The sequence below is a fragment of the Rhizophagus irregularis genome, chromosome 22, assembly GCF_026210795.1.
Source record: "Rhizophagus irregularis chromosome 22, complete sequence".
Lineage (NCBI taxonomy): Eukaryota > Fungi > Glomeromycota > Glomeromycetes > Glomerales > Glomeraceae > Rhizophagus > Rhizophagus irregularis.
The window spans coordinates 3,515,385-3,535,312 of record NC_089450.1 but is presented as its reverse complement, the minus strand read 5'-3'; the positions used below and the strand labels follow the sequence as shown (position 1 = coordinate 3,535,312).

General features: G+C 28.7%; 7 protein-coding genes across 7 annotated transcripts; 3 read left to right on the top strand and 4 right to left on the bottom strand.

Annotated features, from left to right (window-relative positions):
- Nucleotides 1-912: 912 nt before the first annotated feature.
- On the bottom strand, nt 913-4,080 carry OCT59_014930 (uncharacterized protein; the record flags this gene model as incomplete). The annotated part of the gene is made up of 2 exons (XM_025320365.2): nt 913-3,712; nt 3,809-4,080. 2 exons carry the CDS (start codon nt 4,078-4,080, stop codon nt 1,033-1,035), a joined length of 2,952 nt encoding a protein of 983 aa, XP_025171505.2. The 3' UTR covers nt 913-1,032.
- Nucleotides 4,081-4,653: 573 nt separating this feature from the next.
- On the bottom strand, nt 4,654-5,793 carry OCT59_014929 (uncharacterized protein). Its single transcript, XM_025323602.2, has 2 exons — nt 5,235-5,793; nt 4,654-5,131 (listed from the first exon to the last, which is right to left on the bottom strand). Exons 1-2 carry the CDS (start codon nt 5,782-5,784, stop codon nt 4,890-4,892), a joined length of 792 nt encoding a protein of 263 aa, XP_025171506.2. The 5' UTR covers nt 5,785-5,793; the 3' UTR covers nt 4,654-4,889.
- A 1,249-nt stretch (nt 5,794-7,042) lies between these two features.
- OCT59_014928 (uncharacterized protein) lies at nt 7,043-8,617 on the top strand. Its single transcript, XM_025320366.2, has one exon. The coding sequence runs from the start codon at nt 7,094-7,096 to the stop codon at nt 8,450-8,452; it is 1,359 nt and encodes a 452-aa protein (XP_025171507.1). The 5' UTR covers nt 7,043-7,093; the 3' UTR covers nt 8,453-8,617.
- Nucleotides 8,618-10,804: 2,187 nt separating this feature from the next.
- OCT59_014927 (uncharacterized protein) lies at nt 10,805-13,132 on the bottom strand. Its single transcript, XM_025320367.2, has 8 exons — nt 12,748-13,132; nt 12,598-12,665; nt 12,452-12,493; nt 12,248-12,374; nt 11,947-12,161; nt 11,761-11,861; nt 11,453-11,686; nt 10,805-11,379 (listed from the first exon to the last, which is right to left on the bottom strand). Exons 1-8 carry the CDS (start codon nt 13,100-13,102, stop codon nt 10,989-10,991), a joined length of 1,533 nt encoding a protein of 510 aa, XP_025171508.1. The 5' UTR covers nt 13,103-13,132; the 3' UTR covers nt 10,805-10,988.
- A 132-nt stretch (nt 13,133-13,264) lies between these two features.
- On the top strand, nt 13,265-14,046 carry OCT59_014926 (uncharacterized protein). The gene is made up of 3 exons (XM_025320368.2): nt 13,265-13,373; nt 13,448-13,659; nt 13,781-14,046. The coding sequence occupies exons 1-3, from the start codon at nt 13,292-13,294 to the stop codon at nt 13,904-13,906; spliced, it is 420 nt and encodes a 139-aa protein (XP_025171509.1). The 5' UTR covers nt 13,265-13,291; the 3' UTR covers nt 13,907-14,046.
- Nucleotides 13,910-15,468, bottom strand: OCT59_014925 (uncharacterized protein). Its single transcript, XM_025320369.2, has 2 exons — nt 15,286-15,468; nt 13,910-15,145 (listed from the first exon to the last, which is right to left on the bottom strand). Exons 1-2 carry the CDS (start codon nt 15,299-15,301, stop codon nt 14,241-14,243), a joined length of 921 nt encoding a protein of 306 aa, XP_025171510.1. The 5' UTR covers nt 15,302-15,468; the 3' UTR covers nt 13,910-14,240.
- Nucleotides 15,469-15,774: 306 nt separating this feature from the next.
- On the top strand, nt 15,775-19,928 carry OCT59_014924 (uncharacterized protein; the record flags this gene model as incomplete). The annotated part of the gene is made up of 14 exons (XM_025320370.2): nt 15,775-15,933; nt 15,995-16,049; nt 16,143-16,230; nt 16,320-16,440; nt 16,515-16,588; nt 16,661-16,727; nt 16,795-17,940; nt 18,025-18,034; nt 18,120-18,236; nt 18,327-18,584; nt 18,667-18,950; nt 19,024-19,163; nt 19,253-19,385; nt 19,469-19,928. 14 exons carry the CDS (start codon nt 15,775-15,777, stop codon nt 19,640-19,642), a joined length of 2,826 nt encoding a protein of 941 aa, XP_025171511.1. The 3' UTR covers nt 19,643-19,928.

Sequence of the window (19,928 nt, the reverse complement as noted above, 5' to 3'; positions counted from 1 at the left end):
TCATGTTTATATATTTAATAGTTACAACTTGTGGTCCAAATCTTTTTAACTCTTGTCGTTCATAATCCCATTTTTCATATTTTCCTTCCGTCCATATTGCTTTTACTTTATTAAAACTTCCTTGAGTTACATATTGAATATCTTGTAAATTATTATAAGGTATCCATTCCACAATAAAGTCTGGTTTAAGAAAATTTTTTTGAAAATTTTGAATCCATTCATCAATTTCTTTATTATTGGAACTCCATTTTAAAAATCTATCTTCCAAATATTTTTTAATACAAAATTCACAAGTTTTCAAATTAAAACATTCATTTTGACATTTTTCACATTTTTTTATTTTCATAATAGTTTTTTTCAGTAGGATCTCATCATTTAAAGAATTATCCTTTTTGATAATATTGATAATAGATTGCGTTGAAGAATCCATTATTTTTTTTAAGTTAAGAAATTCTTCTTAATAATAAAAAAATAAAAAAAAATGAGAATTACTCATTATATATATATATATATTATTTTATTTGTACGAATTAATCATAATATTATTAATTTCATTTACCTTTTATATAAAAGTTTTTTTATTCATTCATTTAACCAACATGAAAGTCTCATTCATTAAAAATCAAAGTTTCATTTACTAAATTCAAAAATCTATTAAAAATGAAAAATTTCATTTTTAATTTATCTTCTCATTTACTAAAAAGGTATAGTTTCATTTTTTATCTTCTTTTACTTAGATGGTAGGCGTATCTTAATTTTTAATTAGGATGATATAATAATATAGTAATATTATTATTTAGTACAAGAAGTTCACGTGAAATCATCGCGTACCAATTAATTTGAATAATGAAAACAGGTTGAACAGGTTATGAACCTGATTCTCTCTCTTTTTTTGGGGGAAAAAATTAATAATTTATTTAATTATAAATATTGATCTATAACAGATAATGGTAGACAACATGATAACTTTATTATCATGTGATACTCTAATATACATATTTATTTTACATTCAAATCTAATTATAATATTATTTATTTATCTGTTCTTGTAACCCTATATATTTCCCATGCATCAATCTCATATCTGCCTTCAGGTAATATAGTTGGTTGTTCGTAAAGTCCATCACTTTTAATGTGACAAATAACATGAGGCCATATAATATCATCATCAAATCCATAATCTGGCTCATCAGTATGTATATTCCCGTGTCTATAGATAAAACTCAAATCTTCTCCAAATTTCAACAGAATACCATTGGGATATACACTCGTCTGAGAAATCGCTTTATCAGGAGTTTTAACTCGGCTTAATGTAGCTTCCGTTCCATATTCATCTTTAGATGAAAAAATAAAACTTTCAGTTGTAGTAGCATACGTTTTCTTATCTGATAAGTCTAATTTCCAATTTATAGGATTATAAGCACCAATTATTTCTTCAGAATCTTTAATCCTCATTATCATTAGTGAAGGTCCATGATGACATTTCATTGTTGGTAATAAATTATATGTTGACTGATTATAATATTTTTCATGAGATTTTGATCGACCATTCATTCTAAACAGGAGTGTAAATTGAAATGGCATTTCTAGAAAATCGTCATATGGATCATCTAATTCTTCCGTGGAATTTTCTCCTTCAATCCATGTTGAAATCAATGCTATAAATTCGTCCTCAATAATTTGATGAGGTCTAAAACCATCACAAATAATTTTACGATGTGAATTCCTAATTTTTCGAATGGGATTTCTAATTTTAATTTTACGAGATGGATTCGTAAAAATATAGTTAAATGTAGTATATTTCGATATAACGGGAGAATAAGTTCGAGTTTGAAATTTACTATCCCTTTTAGAGACTCTAAAAATTTCCCATTCATCAATAGTGTAAACTCCTTCAGGTATTATAGCTGGTTGTTCATAAGAATCATTTCGCTTAATATGACAAAGTACCGATTCTTCCCCTCTATAATCTTCTTCATAATAAAATTGTAAACCTTCCCCAAATCTTAATAAGACTCCATTGGGAACTTCAGTATTATAATTGCGAGAATATACTTCTTCTGAACAAATTGCTCGACGAAAATTTTTAACCCGACTTAATATATAATTAGTTCCAATCGCATCTTCGATTGAGAAAATAAAACTTTCTGATGTATTTTCATATTCGCATAAACCTGACCTGCCTAACTTTTGTTTCCAACTGACAGGATTATAGGTTCCGATTATCTTTCCTGATGATTTAAGTTTCATTATCATCAATGAAGGTCCATGATGACATTTCATTGTTGGTAATAACCTATCTGTTGATTTATTATAATAATTATTATTTTGATGGTAGAAATCTGTAGCATCTTTCATACGAAATAAAGGAGTGAATTTAAATGGTGTGTTAGACCAAGTGTACAGATCTTTCACAGGATCTTTTTTGTTAATCCATGTCGCAACCAATGCAAAAAAGTCATTATCAACAATCTTTGTTTCAACAAGTGGATTAATTTGATGTGAAATTTTAATTTCTTCGTTCATTACTACTATTGGTTTATCATCCTTCCTATGAATTTTGTAAATATCCCATTCTTCAATCTCATACTTGCCTTCCTCCATTATAGGATGTTCATAATAGTTATTTTTAATATAACAATTAACATAATATACATTATATTCAAATGAAAGGTCTTCCCCAAATTTTAATAGTACACCACTGGGATATACGCTCTCTAAGCACATTGCGCGATTAAAATTGCGAACTCTGCTTAATTTAAAATTTGTTCCATATCTGTCATCACATGAAAATAGGAAACTTTCTGATGTACTAACATATACTCTTTTTGATATGTCTTGTTTCCAATCAACTGGATTATAAGTCCCAATTATTTTTCCTGATCTTTTAAGTTTCATTATCATAAGTGATGGCCTATCATGACAGCATTTCATTGTAGGTAATAATCTACGAGTAGAAGATTTATTATAAAATTTATGATGTTCAGTATAGAACCCCGTCATATCTTTCATACGAAAAACATGCCTAAATTGAAGTGGAGCATTGAATCCAGTGTATGGATTATCATTAGGATCTTTTCTATCAACATATGTCGCAATTAATCCAGTAAGTCTACTACTAATAACTTCTGGTTCAACAAGTGAATTTGAGCGAGGTGGGATCTTATATCGAACTAATTGTGTCGGCAATATCGGTTCATAATCTTGAATTGACAATCGTTCTTCCCTACTCATATTTTTGTATTGAATTAGTCGTAAACTATCTTCCAAAGTAACCCCCAATGCATTGATCTGAGATGTTTTATCTGTTAAAGTATGATAATCAGGAGTATTTGCAATACCCCATTCAATCAATTTATTAAAAATTTTTATTTCTGGTATGCAAAGCATGTCCAACTTAAGTATACGCAATAATAATTCTTCTTCAATGTGTACAAAATCTGGAGAATCAAATAAAATTGATGGTCTCTCTGCAAAGACATCTTGGCATATTAAATAAAGGTCTTGAGTAGATGGAATCCGATAAGAGGTTTTTAATATAGGAAAAATATCTTCATCAGACCATTCCTTATTTTTATTTTTCTTTTCATCTAGTTTAGATCTTAAAAAGTCAAAAAATTCTAGGAGAAGAAGAACATCAGAAATTAACATCAGTTCCATCAAAATATTCGTGTCCGGATTATACAAAGTGACCTTCCCATCACAGATACCCCTGCAAATTTCAAAAAAATCATATTTGTTAATTAATGAGTGAGTTCAAAAAAAAAAAAAAAGTAAAAGTAAAATAAAATTCACGAACGAGCTTTACTTTAATATTATTTCAAAAGCATCAGTTGAAACTTCCAAACTTAGCTTATACTTATCATCAATTTTTCTTGCCCATTTTTCTGATAAGGCAACCTTAAAATATTCGCATTTTCTACGAAGTTTACTCGAATATGCATCAAAAGTCTTGATATTGCCGGATGTTCTATCATAGATTTCTATAAGTGTATCATGAGGACCATCGATTATAGGAGGATCTAATGAATCAGTAGTTAGATCTGGAAAAGTATAAGAAACCATCGTGGTTGAAAACATTTTGAAAATAGTTTAAATTCATCATATTTATATTTGTCGTATAGATTTGATAGATTGTACATTGAATGCAAATTGCCAAATTTTTGTTGTACGAATTATAGCGCCTTATTCATTGTAATATTACCATTATTAGTCAAATGAATTTTCGAAAAAAGAAAATGACTCCCGAAAATTTTTATTATCTTTTCATTATTCCATTCTGGTAAAGAACCGAAAGATATTTTTTTTTTTTTAGATTGTCTATATTATCAATGGTCTTTTTACCTAATTAAAAATTCATATAATTGAAAAAATATAAATTTGGAAATATATATGGGATTTACAACAATACATTGTATAACTAACAATGGTCTTTCCCCATGTGATTGGGGAACTTTAATTTTGAAATTATATAATCTGATTGGTTAGAAATTTCATAGAGATTGTTCAATCAAAAGATCAAACGTACGCCTTAACTTTCAATAATGAGCATCAATAGAACTTGAGTGTACGATATAACGTAAAATCAAAAACAAAATAAAACTGGTTATTTTTAAACAAAAAAAAAAAATTGATTCGTGAAATTACGTAAAATTAAAGCCATAATTTATAAAAAAAGAAAATTATGACAATGGCCATTTTTTTTTTATTAAAACAACATTGAACAAACAATATTGACAAATCAAGTATTATAATAAATAAAAATAAATTATAATTGGGAATTTTAAATTTAAATTAAATTAAAAATTTGAAATCTAATCTAATCTTAATCATACGGTTACAATCCTACTATCAGTCTACTAATTTCGGCCAAGCCAATGATTGTGATTTCAGCTATTAAATAATCTAGAATATAATTTATCGTGTCTACCTTGTAAAATGTCAAGAATAGGAGAAGTTTGTACAGCATCATTAGCTTTAATATTACAAGTTTTTTCAAGTGAAGATTCGACATAAGAATGACATTCAGTTAAAATTCTTTGAGCATAATAAGGTCCAACAATATTTAAACGGACAGCAGCTGATAATGCAGCTCTTGAGAATAAAAAAAGAAATAAGTGTTGTGCACGTTCTATCATGATTAAAAATTGTGTTAGAAAGAATTATCGAAAATTATAATAAAAAAATTATATATATATACATACATATATATATCCCATAAAAAATTAACTTACCTAAACTTATACCAAGACATTTAGAAACCAATCCAAAAGCAACAGGTAAATGACCAAAAGTACTTTCTTTTCTAACTTCAAATTTAAATTTATCAATAATCCTATCACTTATATTTCTTTTCCCTTCATTATCCTCACTAAATTCTTCACCAAATGATTTACTAAATAATGTTAACATAGCAACGCCTTGAGCTTTTGAAGCACGTTTAGTAATAACATTACTTGTACAAGTTTCATACAAATAATCCAATTTAATAATATTTTCAAATATTAGAGCGTCATTATCATCATTATCATCATCATTATTAGAAGTTTGGGAAATAACTTGCCAAGAATCGGTCACAAAAGGCAATGCGGAGTAAGCATAATTTTCAATACTTGAAGATAAGAATATTAATAAGGAATTATTGTCCTTAACGTATCCTGATTGTACGGCTACTTCTAAACCTGATGATGCTACAAATCCACCAGTGGGCAATGCCGAATCAGCAAATTGCCATAATAACCAATCTTCTTTATTAATATTTTTTTGTGTGGCAGAATTATTCATACTGTAAATAAAAAAAAAAATAAGGAGCGGATTCGATTTTCTTTTATATTTTGAATAGAATGGTTGAATGATCAACAACAATACAATCAATCTTTTTATTGTTACCATTGTTTACAAGATTCTCGGTTTTTTGTTTCTTGATAATTTTTTTTCTGTTATCAAAAAAAATTTTGAAACTTTTAATATTCGAAAAACCGAAATAAATAAAAGAATCATTGTAATTCTTTTTTATTAGGATAATTTCGTTATTGTTTGGACTATAACTTTGAGTAATTTTACGTTCTTCGATTTCAAATTCGTGGGTAATTATATCAACTTTTATTAAATTTTTTTTTGTATTGTTATCTTCAATGTTTAATATCTTGAAGCATGTTGCTTTCCTTTATGACTTAATGTTAGTTGATTTCTTGGATGATTTTTTTATTAATTTTTTTTAGATTTCGGCGGTATGATTAGATCGTACCAAAAGGTTATATATTACTGATGATCATATAATATCGTCTTATATTATCTGCAAATTAAGAATTCGTCATATGCTCATTTACTCCTTGAAGCTGGAGATAAACTAACTGTATTTTTTAGATTTTTAAGAGATGATTACCAATGAGATTTTCAATTTTTGGGTAAAATTGACGTTTGATGATCTTGTAGGATTATATTATCTTAAAATTATTCTTATTATTGCATATATTTGGTTAGTTTGCGAAAACCTTTATGAGTAGACGCTCGATAAGGTATCTTTTGTGTCAATTTAGCATTCTACGTATCTCCAAGTAAGTTTTGAAATTTTGTTACCAATAATATGCATGATTTTCCCGCCCCCTAGTTTCCTTTCTCAGGTAAAACAATGTTTTTTAAAAGAGATTTAGGTACACATCCTTATTCTGACCGAAATCACATTATCTATATGTTTATGGGCGTGCATATGTGAAATTTTATATTTTCTATTATATTCTATTAATATCCATTCAAACAAGATTTAATTCAGGTACCGGATAATCTCTCGATAAATTAAGGAATTTTGTGTGATCATATTGATCATTTAAATTCTACTGCGGAAGAGAATTTTATTACCATTTTGATGGAACAAAAACGAAGGAGGCTTATTATATCTAAATTCCTATTCTGTATACTGATTCTAGTTAGTATTTCCCACCGGAAGATGTAAATCATCTCCTCATTTGTTGTGTTCGAGTAATACACTGGAATTTCATATGAAAAAGTATAAATTTGAAAAAAGCTTCTTAATTAAAATTCTCACATTTTCATTTTCATTTTTCTTTTTGTTTTGTTTAAAAGAAAAAAAAAAATGGCTTCAGATATTAACAATAACGGTTTAGATTATAACGAAGAAACAAATCCATTATATCATTTCTTAAAAAAACAAGCAACGGAATTTGAGTTATTTGGACAACGTTTAAGAACTGAAATACAAAATTCATATCAAGAATTTACAAAACTTCAAGAACAACAGAAACAAGAAGAATCAAATCAAACAAATCATGAAACAACTACAGAATTTCAAAGGGCCCAACAAATTATTAATGAGATAATGAATCTTAGTAATTCACAAACAGAATTAATAGAAGCATTAAAATCTCGTGTTGAAGAATTAGAAACTGAATCTATTATAAAAAATCAAGATGTTAAAAAACTTCGACAAGAGCTTGAACTTAATAAATTACGAATTAAAAAATCTGAAACTAAAAGTAAATCTGATACCAAAGGAAAATCCGTTGATATTGGAGATAAACAAAATCCAATAGATCATGAAGAGATTTGGAATTATGAAGGTTTAAATTGGGAAGATATTATGAATGAGAATCTGAATCTTTTAAATATTTCAAAAACAACTCATACTGAACCTTCCTCATCAAATCATTTTTCTTCATCTTCACAATCTAATTCTCTTTCTAGAGAAAAATCAGAAAATATTTTTCTAATTAATCAAATTCACACTAGAGTTCAAAAAATTATTAACCGAAGAGAAAATCATGGTAAAAAACTTAAAAAGAAGAATTTCAAAATTTTAGCGAATGATTTTACTCTTAATGATTTAAGACAATATACAAAATCAGAAAATTTTAAATCTTTAAAGGAAAAGGTTAGAGGGCATGTAAATAAAGTAATAGAAGATAATATGAATAATCCGAATTTTTCGATGAAATCTCATAATAAACCAATTAATACTACTTTTTCACGTTCATTAACTCCTTTTACTTCACAAATTAATTCTTTTTCACAAGAAAATCAAGAGATTCCTCTTATAATTGAAAATCTTCATTCTCAGATTCAACAAATTATTAAACAAAAAGAAGTTAGTCAGACTAGAGTTAGATTAAAGCATTTTAAAGCTTTAAAGTCTTATACACTCAATAATTTTATTCAGTATACAAAAACAAATATGTTCAATTCTTTGGATAGTAATTCTAAAAGATTAATGAATCTTCTTATTAGTGAAACCTTATCAAGAGAATTTGATCGTCAAAATTTAGTACTTTCACAAAGTATGGATGAATATATTACAAGGGGCGTTATTCCAGAATTACCTTATGGATATAAAAATTATACTGAGTATGAGAAAAGTGATATGTTTAACAGATTAAATAAAGTTTTAAAAGCAAGAGTCGTTAAGTTGACTATGTTAGAAAAAAGAATAATAGTTTAAATGAGAGTTATGAGCTATATATATATATATATATATATTGATTTTTTTGATTTTTGATTTTTGATTTTTGATTTTTGATTTTTTTTTCTTTTTTATTTATAGTTTTAAAGGTTGTATTTGTTAGACTTGTATAAATATCAAATAAAGTATCAATTTTATTTGGATAATCTTTTTCGCGCAAGGCATATTGTATGAATTTGCAGTATCTTTCAATCTGAATATTATGCGTGATTTCACCATTTCATCCGCCAATGATGAACGTGATATCACAGATATGGAAGATCGGCTAGCAAAGATATAGTATCGTACTGGTTGCTGATGTGGTCAGCGGTCAAATAGATCTACAAAAATTCCCAGATCGATTTATAATAAACAACACGTCTGCCCTATAACATATATGAATAAATATAACCAATCCGATACGATCAAGAATTGAACAGGGCTAGTGTAACATGTCAAACCAAAATATATTCCGAGGAAGTTGTTTAAACCCCTATTTTATTTTATTAAATCACGTATATACTGTACGTATAATGTAAATATATGTATCGTAAATTTACTGTTTTTTTTCCATTCAAATTTATAAAATTTCGATCTTTGTATGATTTGCATATTAGATGTCAATTAAAAATTGACAATTTGAGGCGCGTTAACTGTCATCTGACACAATACAATTGGTCCTTTATTGTATCACGAATTAATCGTATACATTATTAATAAATAAATGAAACAAAATTTCACGTACCTGATTTACTTTGTTTGACATCTCCGACCACTATGACATCGACTTACATAATTATTTCCCATTTTTCTACAAGAGCAGATTGTACCTGTAGTTAGTCCCACATTTTGAAGACGTGAAAGCGAAGCTGAGCAGCGTGTGTTATTGCGGTGCAGCCTTTCTAACATGCAAACATACCATCGATGTGATCCCCAGGAACCAGTACCATCTGGCCAGATGCTTAGTCAAATTTGATTGGTCAATGGTCGGTCATAGATAACTGGTATGTTTGATTTTTCGTGTTATATTTTCTTTTCTGTTTCCTATTTTTTTGCAATATTTCTTATAAGCACATACATTTTTTTTTTAAAAAAAAATCATCATATTGTAGTTTAGTATTAAATGCTAGTACATTGATTTATTTTTCAAATAAAACTTCAGAATTTTGATACTGTAAAATATTAGAACTGCGCAACTTCTATATAAATAATTTTTGTGATATTTGTGATAATATAATACTTCGTGTGCTTTTGTCTTTATGTTAATGTCGATAAAAATATATATATTTTTTTTTAATTAAAATATTGCAAAATCTACAGGCTTTGGATTTTGGAAAATACTATGCCTTTTAAAAATTATAATTTGATAACAACATTGTTCGAAGTTTTGATAAGTACATTTTAAAGTTATTTTGAACTAAGTTCATCGGGAATTTGGACCGCAGTCCAGGATGCTCGAGTACAAAAATTGGGAAAATTTTTGATTTAGACGATTTCTTTTTGAAACGGTGACGGCGAATTTTATTGGTCAGGTTTATCTCAAAAAAAAATTCAAGAAAAAAGAGGGAACATTTATCTATTATCTTTATAAATATAAAAAACATTTATTTTACGATCCTTTCCACTTTATAAATTAAAATAAGCTATAAATCTTTGTATTATTTATATAATTTAATAATTGTAATAAAAAGATAATTTTTATAATGTATTAAATAGAATCAAAACTTGTTAGTTCCCCTTTGTACTCCCAAGATTGCAAAAATTTTTTCAATCTCTTGGTCTCGGTGGTTTTAACGGGGGATAAACGAAGCTATTTTTGATTTCTTTGGTTTTTTACTACGTATCTACTTGTGGTTGTAAAATAGCTTTTTAGTAGTGATTTTTAACAACCACCTTAATATATTTTACAGACTAATTGGTCCAAAAATAATTTTTTTACGAAAAAAATAAATAAAATTAAGTTCTTTTTTAAAGAATACGTATAAATATTCTCTTTTTTTATTAAAGTCAATACATATATTCTGGTGATAACGTTCAGCTTTATTATTATTTATGATTATATTAGTCTGTTTAAAATTTATCGTACTTACAAATTTTATAAGTTTACTGAATCCTAATTAGTTATAATGTTATGATGGTGAATTAAATGTGTCTTTTCTTTTCCCAATAAATTATCCATAATTTATCGGTAAATAAAAAAAAAAAGATTGGAATTTATTCTTAGCGAAAGTTTTAAAACCAAGATCATAATAAAATAATTGATCAAGATTTTGATAAGTCATTCGCTGTAATATAAGAAATAATTCAAAAAAGCCTTTTGTTCTAATTGCATATCATTGATCATTAAATAAATATATGATTAAAGAATTCAATATATTTAAGGATATTAATATTATCTAATTAATATTCTAAGCGTCAGTTATATACATCATAATAAAATTTAGAATTAAAAGTATGATCGCTTACAATAAATAAAGTGTTCAAAAGGGTTTGCCCTCAGAAAAAAGTAATATTAATCATAAGAGGAAAATAGGTATTATTCTTCTTTCTTTTTGAGAGGAAGTTCAATTAATCTCCACCCATTCTTAGCTTTCTTTATCTTTTGCCATCTGCCTAATCTATGTTCCTGTCCTATTCCAGCTAAAAGAAAAACTTTTTCATCAATTACAGTCGCAAATTTCAATGAATTTACAAAACCAATCATCGTTATTTGCGTTAAAGGAACAAAAGATTTAAAATTATTTGCAATCTTCCATAATCGAATATTGCCATCCCATGATCCAGAAACAAATAAATCAGAATATTTAATTATAGCTAATGAGGTTATCCAATATGCTAAAGGTATCGTGCCTTCACTTTCTATGCCATGTGCTAAACGGTATACAAAGATCGGCTTCTTTATACCTATATTCCATAAAGAGATGGTACTATATAAAATTTCGAAATAAGAAGTTACTATAAATATTTAGAAATCATAATAAAATATGTTATTTATCGTACCCGCTATTACCACCAGAGAGAAAATTATCCTCGTCAATCATTTCCACGACATCTATACTATCCTCCATAAATGTTTGATTATCTCTTTTTACAACTTTCACATCACCGCGTAAGATTAGCTGTTTTTCTTCGATAACTTTAAACAATCTACAAGTTCTATCTCGAGCGCCCGCAGAAACACATCTTTCGCGTGAAAGCGTGTCAATACTCATAATTTGATCCTGATGACCATACCTTAAATATGAAGAAAAATTAGCTTGATTAACAAATAACTTAAATTAAAAGTTAATAATATAGGAGTTTCTCACAGAGTATCAACGTAACATAATTCATCTATATTCCATATTTTAATGGTTCTGTCGAACGAAGCACTATAAAGTTGATTAGAGCCTTTGCGAAAAGCAAGACTCTAACAAAATAAAGTATAAATGTATAAATTAAATTATGGTATTATGTTATAATAAAATAGAACTTTAATAATCATTATTTCTTACAGATATAGAATCTTTATGTTGTGTAAAGCACTTTAATAACTTATTCTCTTTCACAGACCATATATTGATTTTCTTGTCTATACCACCGCTTGCCAGATATTTTCCATCTGAACTGATAGCTAATGATAAAACGTGATTTGTATGGCCATCAAAGTTCTTTACTTCTTTTCGACCTCCTGGAAATGTATGCAATTTTTTGCCAGATACCAAGTCCCCTATAAAAGAAAAATCAATACAAAAGTAAATGAGAGAATTAAATAATAAAATTAATAAATTATGTCCAATACAATTAAGTAATTACATTTTATTATAGAAGCGTCTTTTGATCCTGTATAAAAGATTTGTCCATTTTCTGCTACGGCAACACATGTAACTGTAAGTTCGTGACGACCAGATTTTACATTAGAATCTTCAATAGGAAAAGAGAACTAAGGGAAAGATAGAAAAAAAAAGTTTGAGTAAACAGATAAATTAACGTGATAAAAAAAATAAAATCGATATGTACTGTATCTGCTATTATACGATGAGCGCGACCTGTTTGTTCTAACTAATTTAAAATAAGTAGGTAAAAAAGAAAAAATTTTACTTTAACATAAATAAATAAGTTCAATAACAAGTTAATACATAATTCCTTTATTAATGATCATATACCGCGTCCTTTTTGAGACGTTCCGCTATTAAATCTCGATCAATTTCTGCCGCATCAAATTCAGCTTCATCTAATTATGATATATTTCATTAGTTAATTAGTTTAAATATTTTTTAATGTTAATTTATTAAGTTATGCATTTCTTACATTACCTAATTCTTTCTTAACAGATTCTATATACTGTTTAGCAAGTCGTCTTCTCTTCTCTGTTGGAGTCTCCATATTATTCTCATCCTCGTCACTTTTTTCTTCCTCGTCATTATCATTATCAAAATCCATATCATCGATACCACCAGGCCCAATTTCATCTTCACTACTTAAATTTTTCTCTTGATCTATTTTTTCATCAGCTAGCTTTTTTTTACTTCGCGTCACCCTTTCTTTAGTTTGAGGAATGTTTTCTCCGTTCTGTGTCTTAACCTTTTTTCCGTTTGATGTTACATCCCCAGAAGTCATAGGCTTACGTTTTTTGATTTTTGGAGTAACAAAAAAAGGATCTGAAGACATTTTTTTTTTGAAATTTTGCTATTTTTCCTCAAAAAAAAAAAATTTTTTGGTTTTATTAAATTGGTGAATCTAATTGGCCGATAATTTTAGTTATTTGTTACTGTAGATCTATACTTTTTTGGGTTTACACATTTAGAGGTTTGAATCATGCGATACAGCGATAGGACATTTTAAACTTCTTTTTTTACGATGGCAAATAATAGTACCAAAGTCATTAATGACAATTCTATCTTGCCTATTATTTACGAGACAAATTTTACTATTGCATTAGGTAATTTTTGATCGAGAATTTTTTCTTGAATATGGTTATTTGTATATTAATTCCGCATATCTGATATTGGATAGAAATTGCCGAAGAATTTGAGAGCTGGTTACAAGATCACCTTAATGAGACATTGAATAAAAAATCTGGTTTCCGTGATGCAGAAGTATTTCAACGCGATCCTCAAAATGACGATGACCCTGAAGTTAAAAATCCCGATAGAGTTCACAAATATTTTACCATACTTTTTGAAGTAGAAAATAAAGACAGTATCGATCGTTATTTAAGAGAAGAGGTTAGCATAACTGAATTATTCAATTTTAAAGTTCTTTATTTTAGAATCGATTTGCACTTTAATAGATGAAATTAAGTGTTATATTTAAATTATTTTATTCCATTTAATCGTTCTGTAAAAGGCTCCAAAAATTCAAGAAACTTTAGAGCAAAAATTTAATCAGAAGGATGCTTTGGTTGTTTCTTCGCGTCGTATTCTTTATCCAGTTTCACTTTGGGCTAAGAGACAAAATTACGAAAAGAAATAATTTAGAACTTATGTGTGATTATTTTATTTTATTTTTCAATAATGAATATTACAAATTTATTGTAATAAATTCAAGAAATTAAAATACCACGTAAATTATTATTACAAATAAAACTACATATGCTAAATGTTATATATTAATATTCCATTAAAAGAATTTTCTTAGCATTCCTGTACCTTCATCCACTCATATATATATATACAGGTATGAACCTTTCTGCTAATCCGTAAAGACTCGGCAAAAATCGGTACATAAATCAAGATGGTATGAAGGTTTGGAATCTTTTTAATAAATGTAAATTGTAAATATGATTAATTAATTACTTTATTAAAGATTAACGGGTTTTTATATTTTTTAACCATTTCATTTTGTTTGCTATTTCGTCATCAACTTTTGCCACTTGTTCAGAATATAATTGAGTCTTTTGATTTGAACTTTCAACGTCCTTTTTCATTTTTTCAACCTCATCTAGTAATGAAGCGATGGAATTTTCTTGATTTTCTCTTAGTTGTTTTTGAATTGCTTCTAGATTTGCTACTTCTGCTTTACGATCCTTTGTTAGTGTTTCAACACGAGAACTAGCTTCAGTCACGACAGTTTTTAACTCTTTAGAAGTTGAATTAAGTTCATTACGAAGTACTTGATATTCTTTTTTAATAGACTCCACATCATTTGAATATCGAGTTTTGAAATTCTGCAATTCTTTTGATAATAACTGATATTGAATCTCCGCTAATTCTTTGCCTCCTAGAGCAGCAGCTACTTGTTTTTCTAATTCTGCAGCTTTCCTTTCTGACTCTTCCAATAACTTGTTATTATTTTCCCTTTCTATTTTGAATTCAAGCTTTTTCTTTTCATTTTCTTTTGTAGCTTCTTCCAATTCTTTAACTTGTCTTTCCTTACGTTCCAACATTCGTTTTAATGAATCGATTTCTAATTTTAAGGTTTGATGTGATGCAGAATGTTCAGAGACTTGCCTATCCGCTCGTTCACGAGCAACTTTTGCAATATGTATTTGAGTTTTAGCGTCAGCAACCTCTTTTTTTAAATGTTCGATTTCATGTTGAAGATGACCAATGACTTTTCCAGTAGTAGATTCGTTAGTAGTCCCGCTATTGTAATATTGAGGTCTACTACGACTAAGCTTTTTTTGTACTGTGGCGAGCAAAGCATTTTTCTCCGCTAAATCGTGACGAAGTGTATGCACTTGATGTTTTAGTGCTGTTACCTTTGTCGAATCTATATATAATACATCAACGACAGAAAGAAAATCAATTTAATAAAGAGCCAGAGTCAGAGCCAGAGATTGCAATAAAAATTAGTATATATGTCATTTTAAAAGCTATCCGACGAAAGAACAAAAAAAAAAGAAATTTTACCCAGTTCTCCGTTCATTGAAAAATTCGAAAAATATAGTAATAAAAATTATAATAGGTATGAAAATACTAGAAAGAAAAGATTATGCTGCCAACAAGAAATACCCGATTTCTTTGAAAGTTGAGTTTAATTTATCAGGATTCTGGTAATAAATTTGAAAATAAAGTAATAAAGTTTAATATGATGTTTTTATATTTTGTCTTAAAAGGCTGTGTAAAATATGATTTCCCTAAAATTGTATTACATTGCTTATTCAGGGAGGTGGGAACCAACTAAAGCTCTACATACCCATCCGTGATTACCTATTTTGTATTTTTATACAGGAAGATTTTTTGTCTATCGGTAGATTCGTGTTGATGATGCAGCGTGATTAACACAATATTTCGTGCTAGCTTTATTTTTACGTTAACTTTGTATACCATCTTGCATACATAAAAGTTCAAGTTGATAAAAATTTTTTTTAAAAGCATTCTTTGCATTTTTAAATATTCATGGCTACTTTCGCCACTGACAAAGAAATAAATGAAAGCTTTCAACAAGATGTGCATCTGGGAGTAAACAGTTTTTCTGCTGTTGCTGGTGTAGAAGACCGAGATGTTGTACCCGCAACAGCAACAACCGAAATTTTTGGCCGGTTTCAAGCATTAAAGGTTAATTTTATATCGAATTTTGGAAGTTATTTGTTGTGTCCCTAACTTCTTCGTTATATAGACGTTGTTACATCCGAACCTTTGCGAATATGTAGAAATTGTTAAAGGCAAACACGGTAATTCAAGGCGATAAAATTTTTTGACAGTAAGTCCACTTTATGACGGGCATTTCACCTGATAATGGATTTTAAATTTTTAAATTTTTCTAGATCGATTGTTTGTGGTATCTGAATATCACATGAATCATCTTGGAAAATTATACCAACGTAACGAAGAAGGCAACACTCTGGTTTCAAAGTAAGAAATGACAGAGTATATAATTATTATTTATTTTGGTGTTCCGGGATTTTAAACAGCAATATATTTTTTTTTTTGTGTTACGAAAGAATGGGAATGGTTATGTTACGTGAATGGGCTTTTCAAATTTTAAAAGCACTTGCATATTTGAATCAAAATGGTATAACGCATCACAATTTAGCTCCTCACAATATTCTCTTAGATATTGAGGTAAAAAAAAAGCGCCTTTAAATTAAATTCATTTGATACATTTAATTATATTTATCAAACCATCCCCTTTTTAGGGTAGAATCAAATTAGCCGATTATGGTTTATTTTATATGACTAATGGTGGAGAAGATGTGGATTTCCCGATTGGGTGAGTACAAAACAAATGTACTGTTTTTTCATATCCGACTTTTCTGAATGAATTATTCAAAAATTACGAAAGCTATCCACATTACCTTCCTCCTGAGGCAATTTATCGCCGAGCTGATATGCCAGGTGCTACTGGAAAGGTACGAAGTAATCAATGATAAATAGTTTGATTATTGCTTTCTAAAGATTAAAATTATTTACTTATAGGTGGATGTGTGGTCACTTGGTGTAATATTGGCCGAAATTTTTACTGGGTCACCTTTTTGGGTAGGAAATGATAAAGACATTGAGAAATTGTTTTCTTCGTTATGGAAGCTCCAGGAGGCAGAACATAATGATGATATCTGGGAAAAGTTTTATATCTGGGATTGGGATTTGGGTATAAATGAGGCTATTTTGGATTTTCTTCAAGTTACCGAGGAAGATGATATTGTCGATTTCCGAAAATTCATTCATGCATGTTTGAAAGTGGATGCTTCAAAAAGGTGTTCACCGGAACAATTATTGTCACATCCATTCTTTTCTTCATCATATGGAGATGATCTTAGCAGCCAATATAAATATTGGTGGAAAAAGCCATTCTTACAATCACAAAAAATTTCTTTCGATGAAGAAAATTTATTTGATCTTATAGATGATCAACCTAACAAAGATGTTCTTCATGGGTTGCCGTTATCTCAGATTTATTATTTTTGGAAGCTTGCTGGAGGCGATGTGGAAACAGAATTGGCCAAAAGAGGTTACCTACTAAGTACACCACCAATCGAACGAATTCCAAGGACCGTGAAAGTGCAAGATGGAAAAGAAGAAGGCACAACGGAGGATACGGCCTTTCTATTTTCTGATACTGTTTATACTTTATCTTTAAAAGAACTTCGGCAAAGGCTTGAAGTAGCTACTGGTCCTAATAGAGAAGCGTTTGAGTGGGATACCGACTATTTTATGCAAACTGATGAAGATGATATGAACTTTCTGGCAGAAGAAATGTCAAATGATGATAATTCAGGTTCAGGAGATGAAGTTTTTGGAAAGTATCTTTTCCCTGATCCAAATAACCATAAGGTGATTTCATCATCGATAAATGGACAAATCATGCCACCAACGAATAACGTTAAATTACCATTAATGAATCGTGAAAAAGATGTTGGTTATCAGTTTCAGAGGGTTGTCTTATTTAGTGAATTACTTAGACAGTATCCAGCATCACGGGATGAAATTATTCATCATGCCAAAGTAGATATACCACCGTTTTTACGCGGAAAAATTTGGGCTGCGATTTTAGGAGTTAAAGGCGACTACCAAGCATTATACGACTCGTATAATAAAGAAACAGAAACTACAACAGATCGTCAGGTTTGTCATATAAACTAAATAATAGTATAAATCAAACGATAATTAATGTACTTATCTATTTTTGTTTAACCATATTTATCCTAGATTGATGTTGGTAATACACTAATTTGCTAGATATGAGATTTCATTTTTATTTATTAAAATCTAACGGATGTTGATTGGTTAATTATTGGTGATAGACGTTCCGAGGTGTCATCAATATAATCAACTACTTTCGTCTCCTATTGGTCATGAAAAACTTCGAAGGCTCTTGAAGTGTTTTATTGCGGCGAATAATAAATTGGTTTATTGGCAAGGTATATATTAATTATATTAATAATATTTTAAAGTATTAAGTTTATAACATTATTTTAAATAATATATTTTTGATTTTTATTATATAATAGGATTTGACTCTCTTTGCGCCCCTTTTCTAACGCTTAATTTTAATGACGAAGCTCTTGCATTTAGTTGTTTACACACATTTGTTCCGAAATTTCTTCAAGACTTTTTCTTGTCTGATAATTCGCCTGTTATCAAAGAATATCTTGCGGTTTTTAGCCATCTTTTATCATTTCATGATCCGGAACTTTCAAATCATCTTGATAAAATAGAGTACCACCCTGATCTATATGCAATTCGATGGTTTTTGACATTATTTACTCGTAAGTTATGTATTCATTTCTTATGTTCAATTTAATCTATTTATATAACTTTATATTATCTACCATTTTTTTCAATGAGCAGATGTTTTTCCATTGGATAAAACTTATCATCTATGGGATAAAATCCTTGTTGGTCCACCATCGCTACCATTATTTATTGGTATCTCTATCCTAAGACAGCTTCGTGAGATGCTTTTAAAATCCGAATTTAATGATTGTGACACATTTTCTGAGTCGTTTCCTGATGTTGACATTGAAAAGTGTATCCAATCGGCGCTTTCGATGTGCAAAGTAACACCTCATTCAGTAATTTATCGCGTTCATGAGCCTTTTGCAACGCCTGATACATTACATAATGGAGTTCCTGTAAGTGTCTCATCATTAATAATGTAAAAATATCTTTGAATATGTGCCTATAATATTTCATTTTAATAATCAGGATTATCATATCCAACGTTGGTGGGAACAACCCATCCCGATTGATGTTAAGAAAACTGAATTAGCTCCAAGAATTTCACTTAAAGATTTAGTAAAATTGAAGAATTATGTATTGGTTATCGATATAAGAAGTGAACAAGAGTATAGAATCTATTTTTAATTTTAATTTTATTTTTTTTTTAAAAAAAAAAATTTGTATATTTTTATCTTACATTATTGTGACTCTATAGATTTTCTAGAGGACATTTTCCATTATCAGTAAACATGAATCCGGCACATTTAGAACAATTTATACAAGCACTTAAACAAGAGTTTAAGAAATATCATGTAGTTTTAGGCAATAGAGGAGATTCAGGACCGCAGGTTTGTAATTTTTATTGTATATAGGTGTATACATATATATAAAAAGGAGTAGTTAAATAATTATTTCTCTTCAACAATTATAGTTTGCTGCAGAACTCGTTCGTGCCCATTTTACACGAGTTGCAGTGTTAACAGGTGGCATTGATGTTATGCGTGTTGATCCCGTAGAAGGTGTCTCAATATGTTCATGTCCAAATTTTACCTCGGGATCAAAGAACGGAAGTGCTGGTTACCGAAAATGTAGAACTTTTAAATAGAAATAATTTTTTGAGCATTTACTTAATGTATAGAGCGGGAATATCAATGATTCGTGGGTTGGGATAGCTTATAAAATAAATATTTATATAGTAAACGTGATTTTAAAAATCATATGATTCGCAGTAATGGTACTATCAAAGTTTGTGATAATTGGCTGTTTACTTTTTGTATTCGTATAAGTTATTTTTTAAATTACTGTGATCTACATTTGTGATCTACTTCAGAATTGATTGATCGGCATTTCGATCACAAAAACTAAAAACCTTGCGATTAAAGTTCAATTTT

Excerpts from the sequence above, each read along its gene's own strand:
- OCT59_014929 (XM_025323602.2), bottom strand. The coding sequence starts at position 5,784 with ATGAATAATTCTGCCACACAAAAAAATATTAATAAAGAAGATTGGTTA. Across the intron at positions 5,132-5,234 it reads ATGTCTTGGTATAAGTTTAG|AACGTGCACAACACTTATTT; the intron begins GTAAGTTAATTT and ends TAATCATGATAG.
- OCT59_014928 (XM_025320366.2), top strand. The coding sequence starts at position 7,094 with ATGGCTTCAGATATTAACAATAACGGTTTAGATTATAACGAAGAAACA.
- OCT59_014927 (XM_025320367.2), bottom strand. The coding sequence starts at position 13,102 with ATGTCTTCAGATCCTTTTTTTGTTACTCCAAAAATCAAAAAACGTAAG. Across the intron at positions 12,666-12,747 it reads ATCTGTTAAGAAAGAATTAG|ATGAAGCTGAATTTGATGCG; the intron begins GTAATGTAAGAA and ends TATCATAATTAG. Across the intron at positions 12,162-12,247 it reads AGACGCTTCTATAATAAAAT|GGGACTTGGTATCTGGCAAA; the intron begins GTAATTACTTAA and ends TTTCTTTTATAG.
- OCT59_014926 (XM_025320368.2), top strand. The coding sequence starts at position 13,292 with ATGGCAAATAATAGTACCAAAGTCATTAATGACAATTCTATCTTGCCT. Across the intron at positions 13,374-13,447 it reads AAATTTTACTATTGCATTAG|AAATTGCCGAAGAATTTGAG; the intron begins GTAATTTTTGAT and ends GATATTGGATAG. Across the intron at positions 13,660-13,780 it reads ATCGTTATTTAAGAGAAGAG|GCTCCAAAAATTCAAGAAAC; the intron begins GTTAGCATAACT and ends GTTCTGTAAAAG.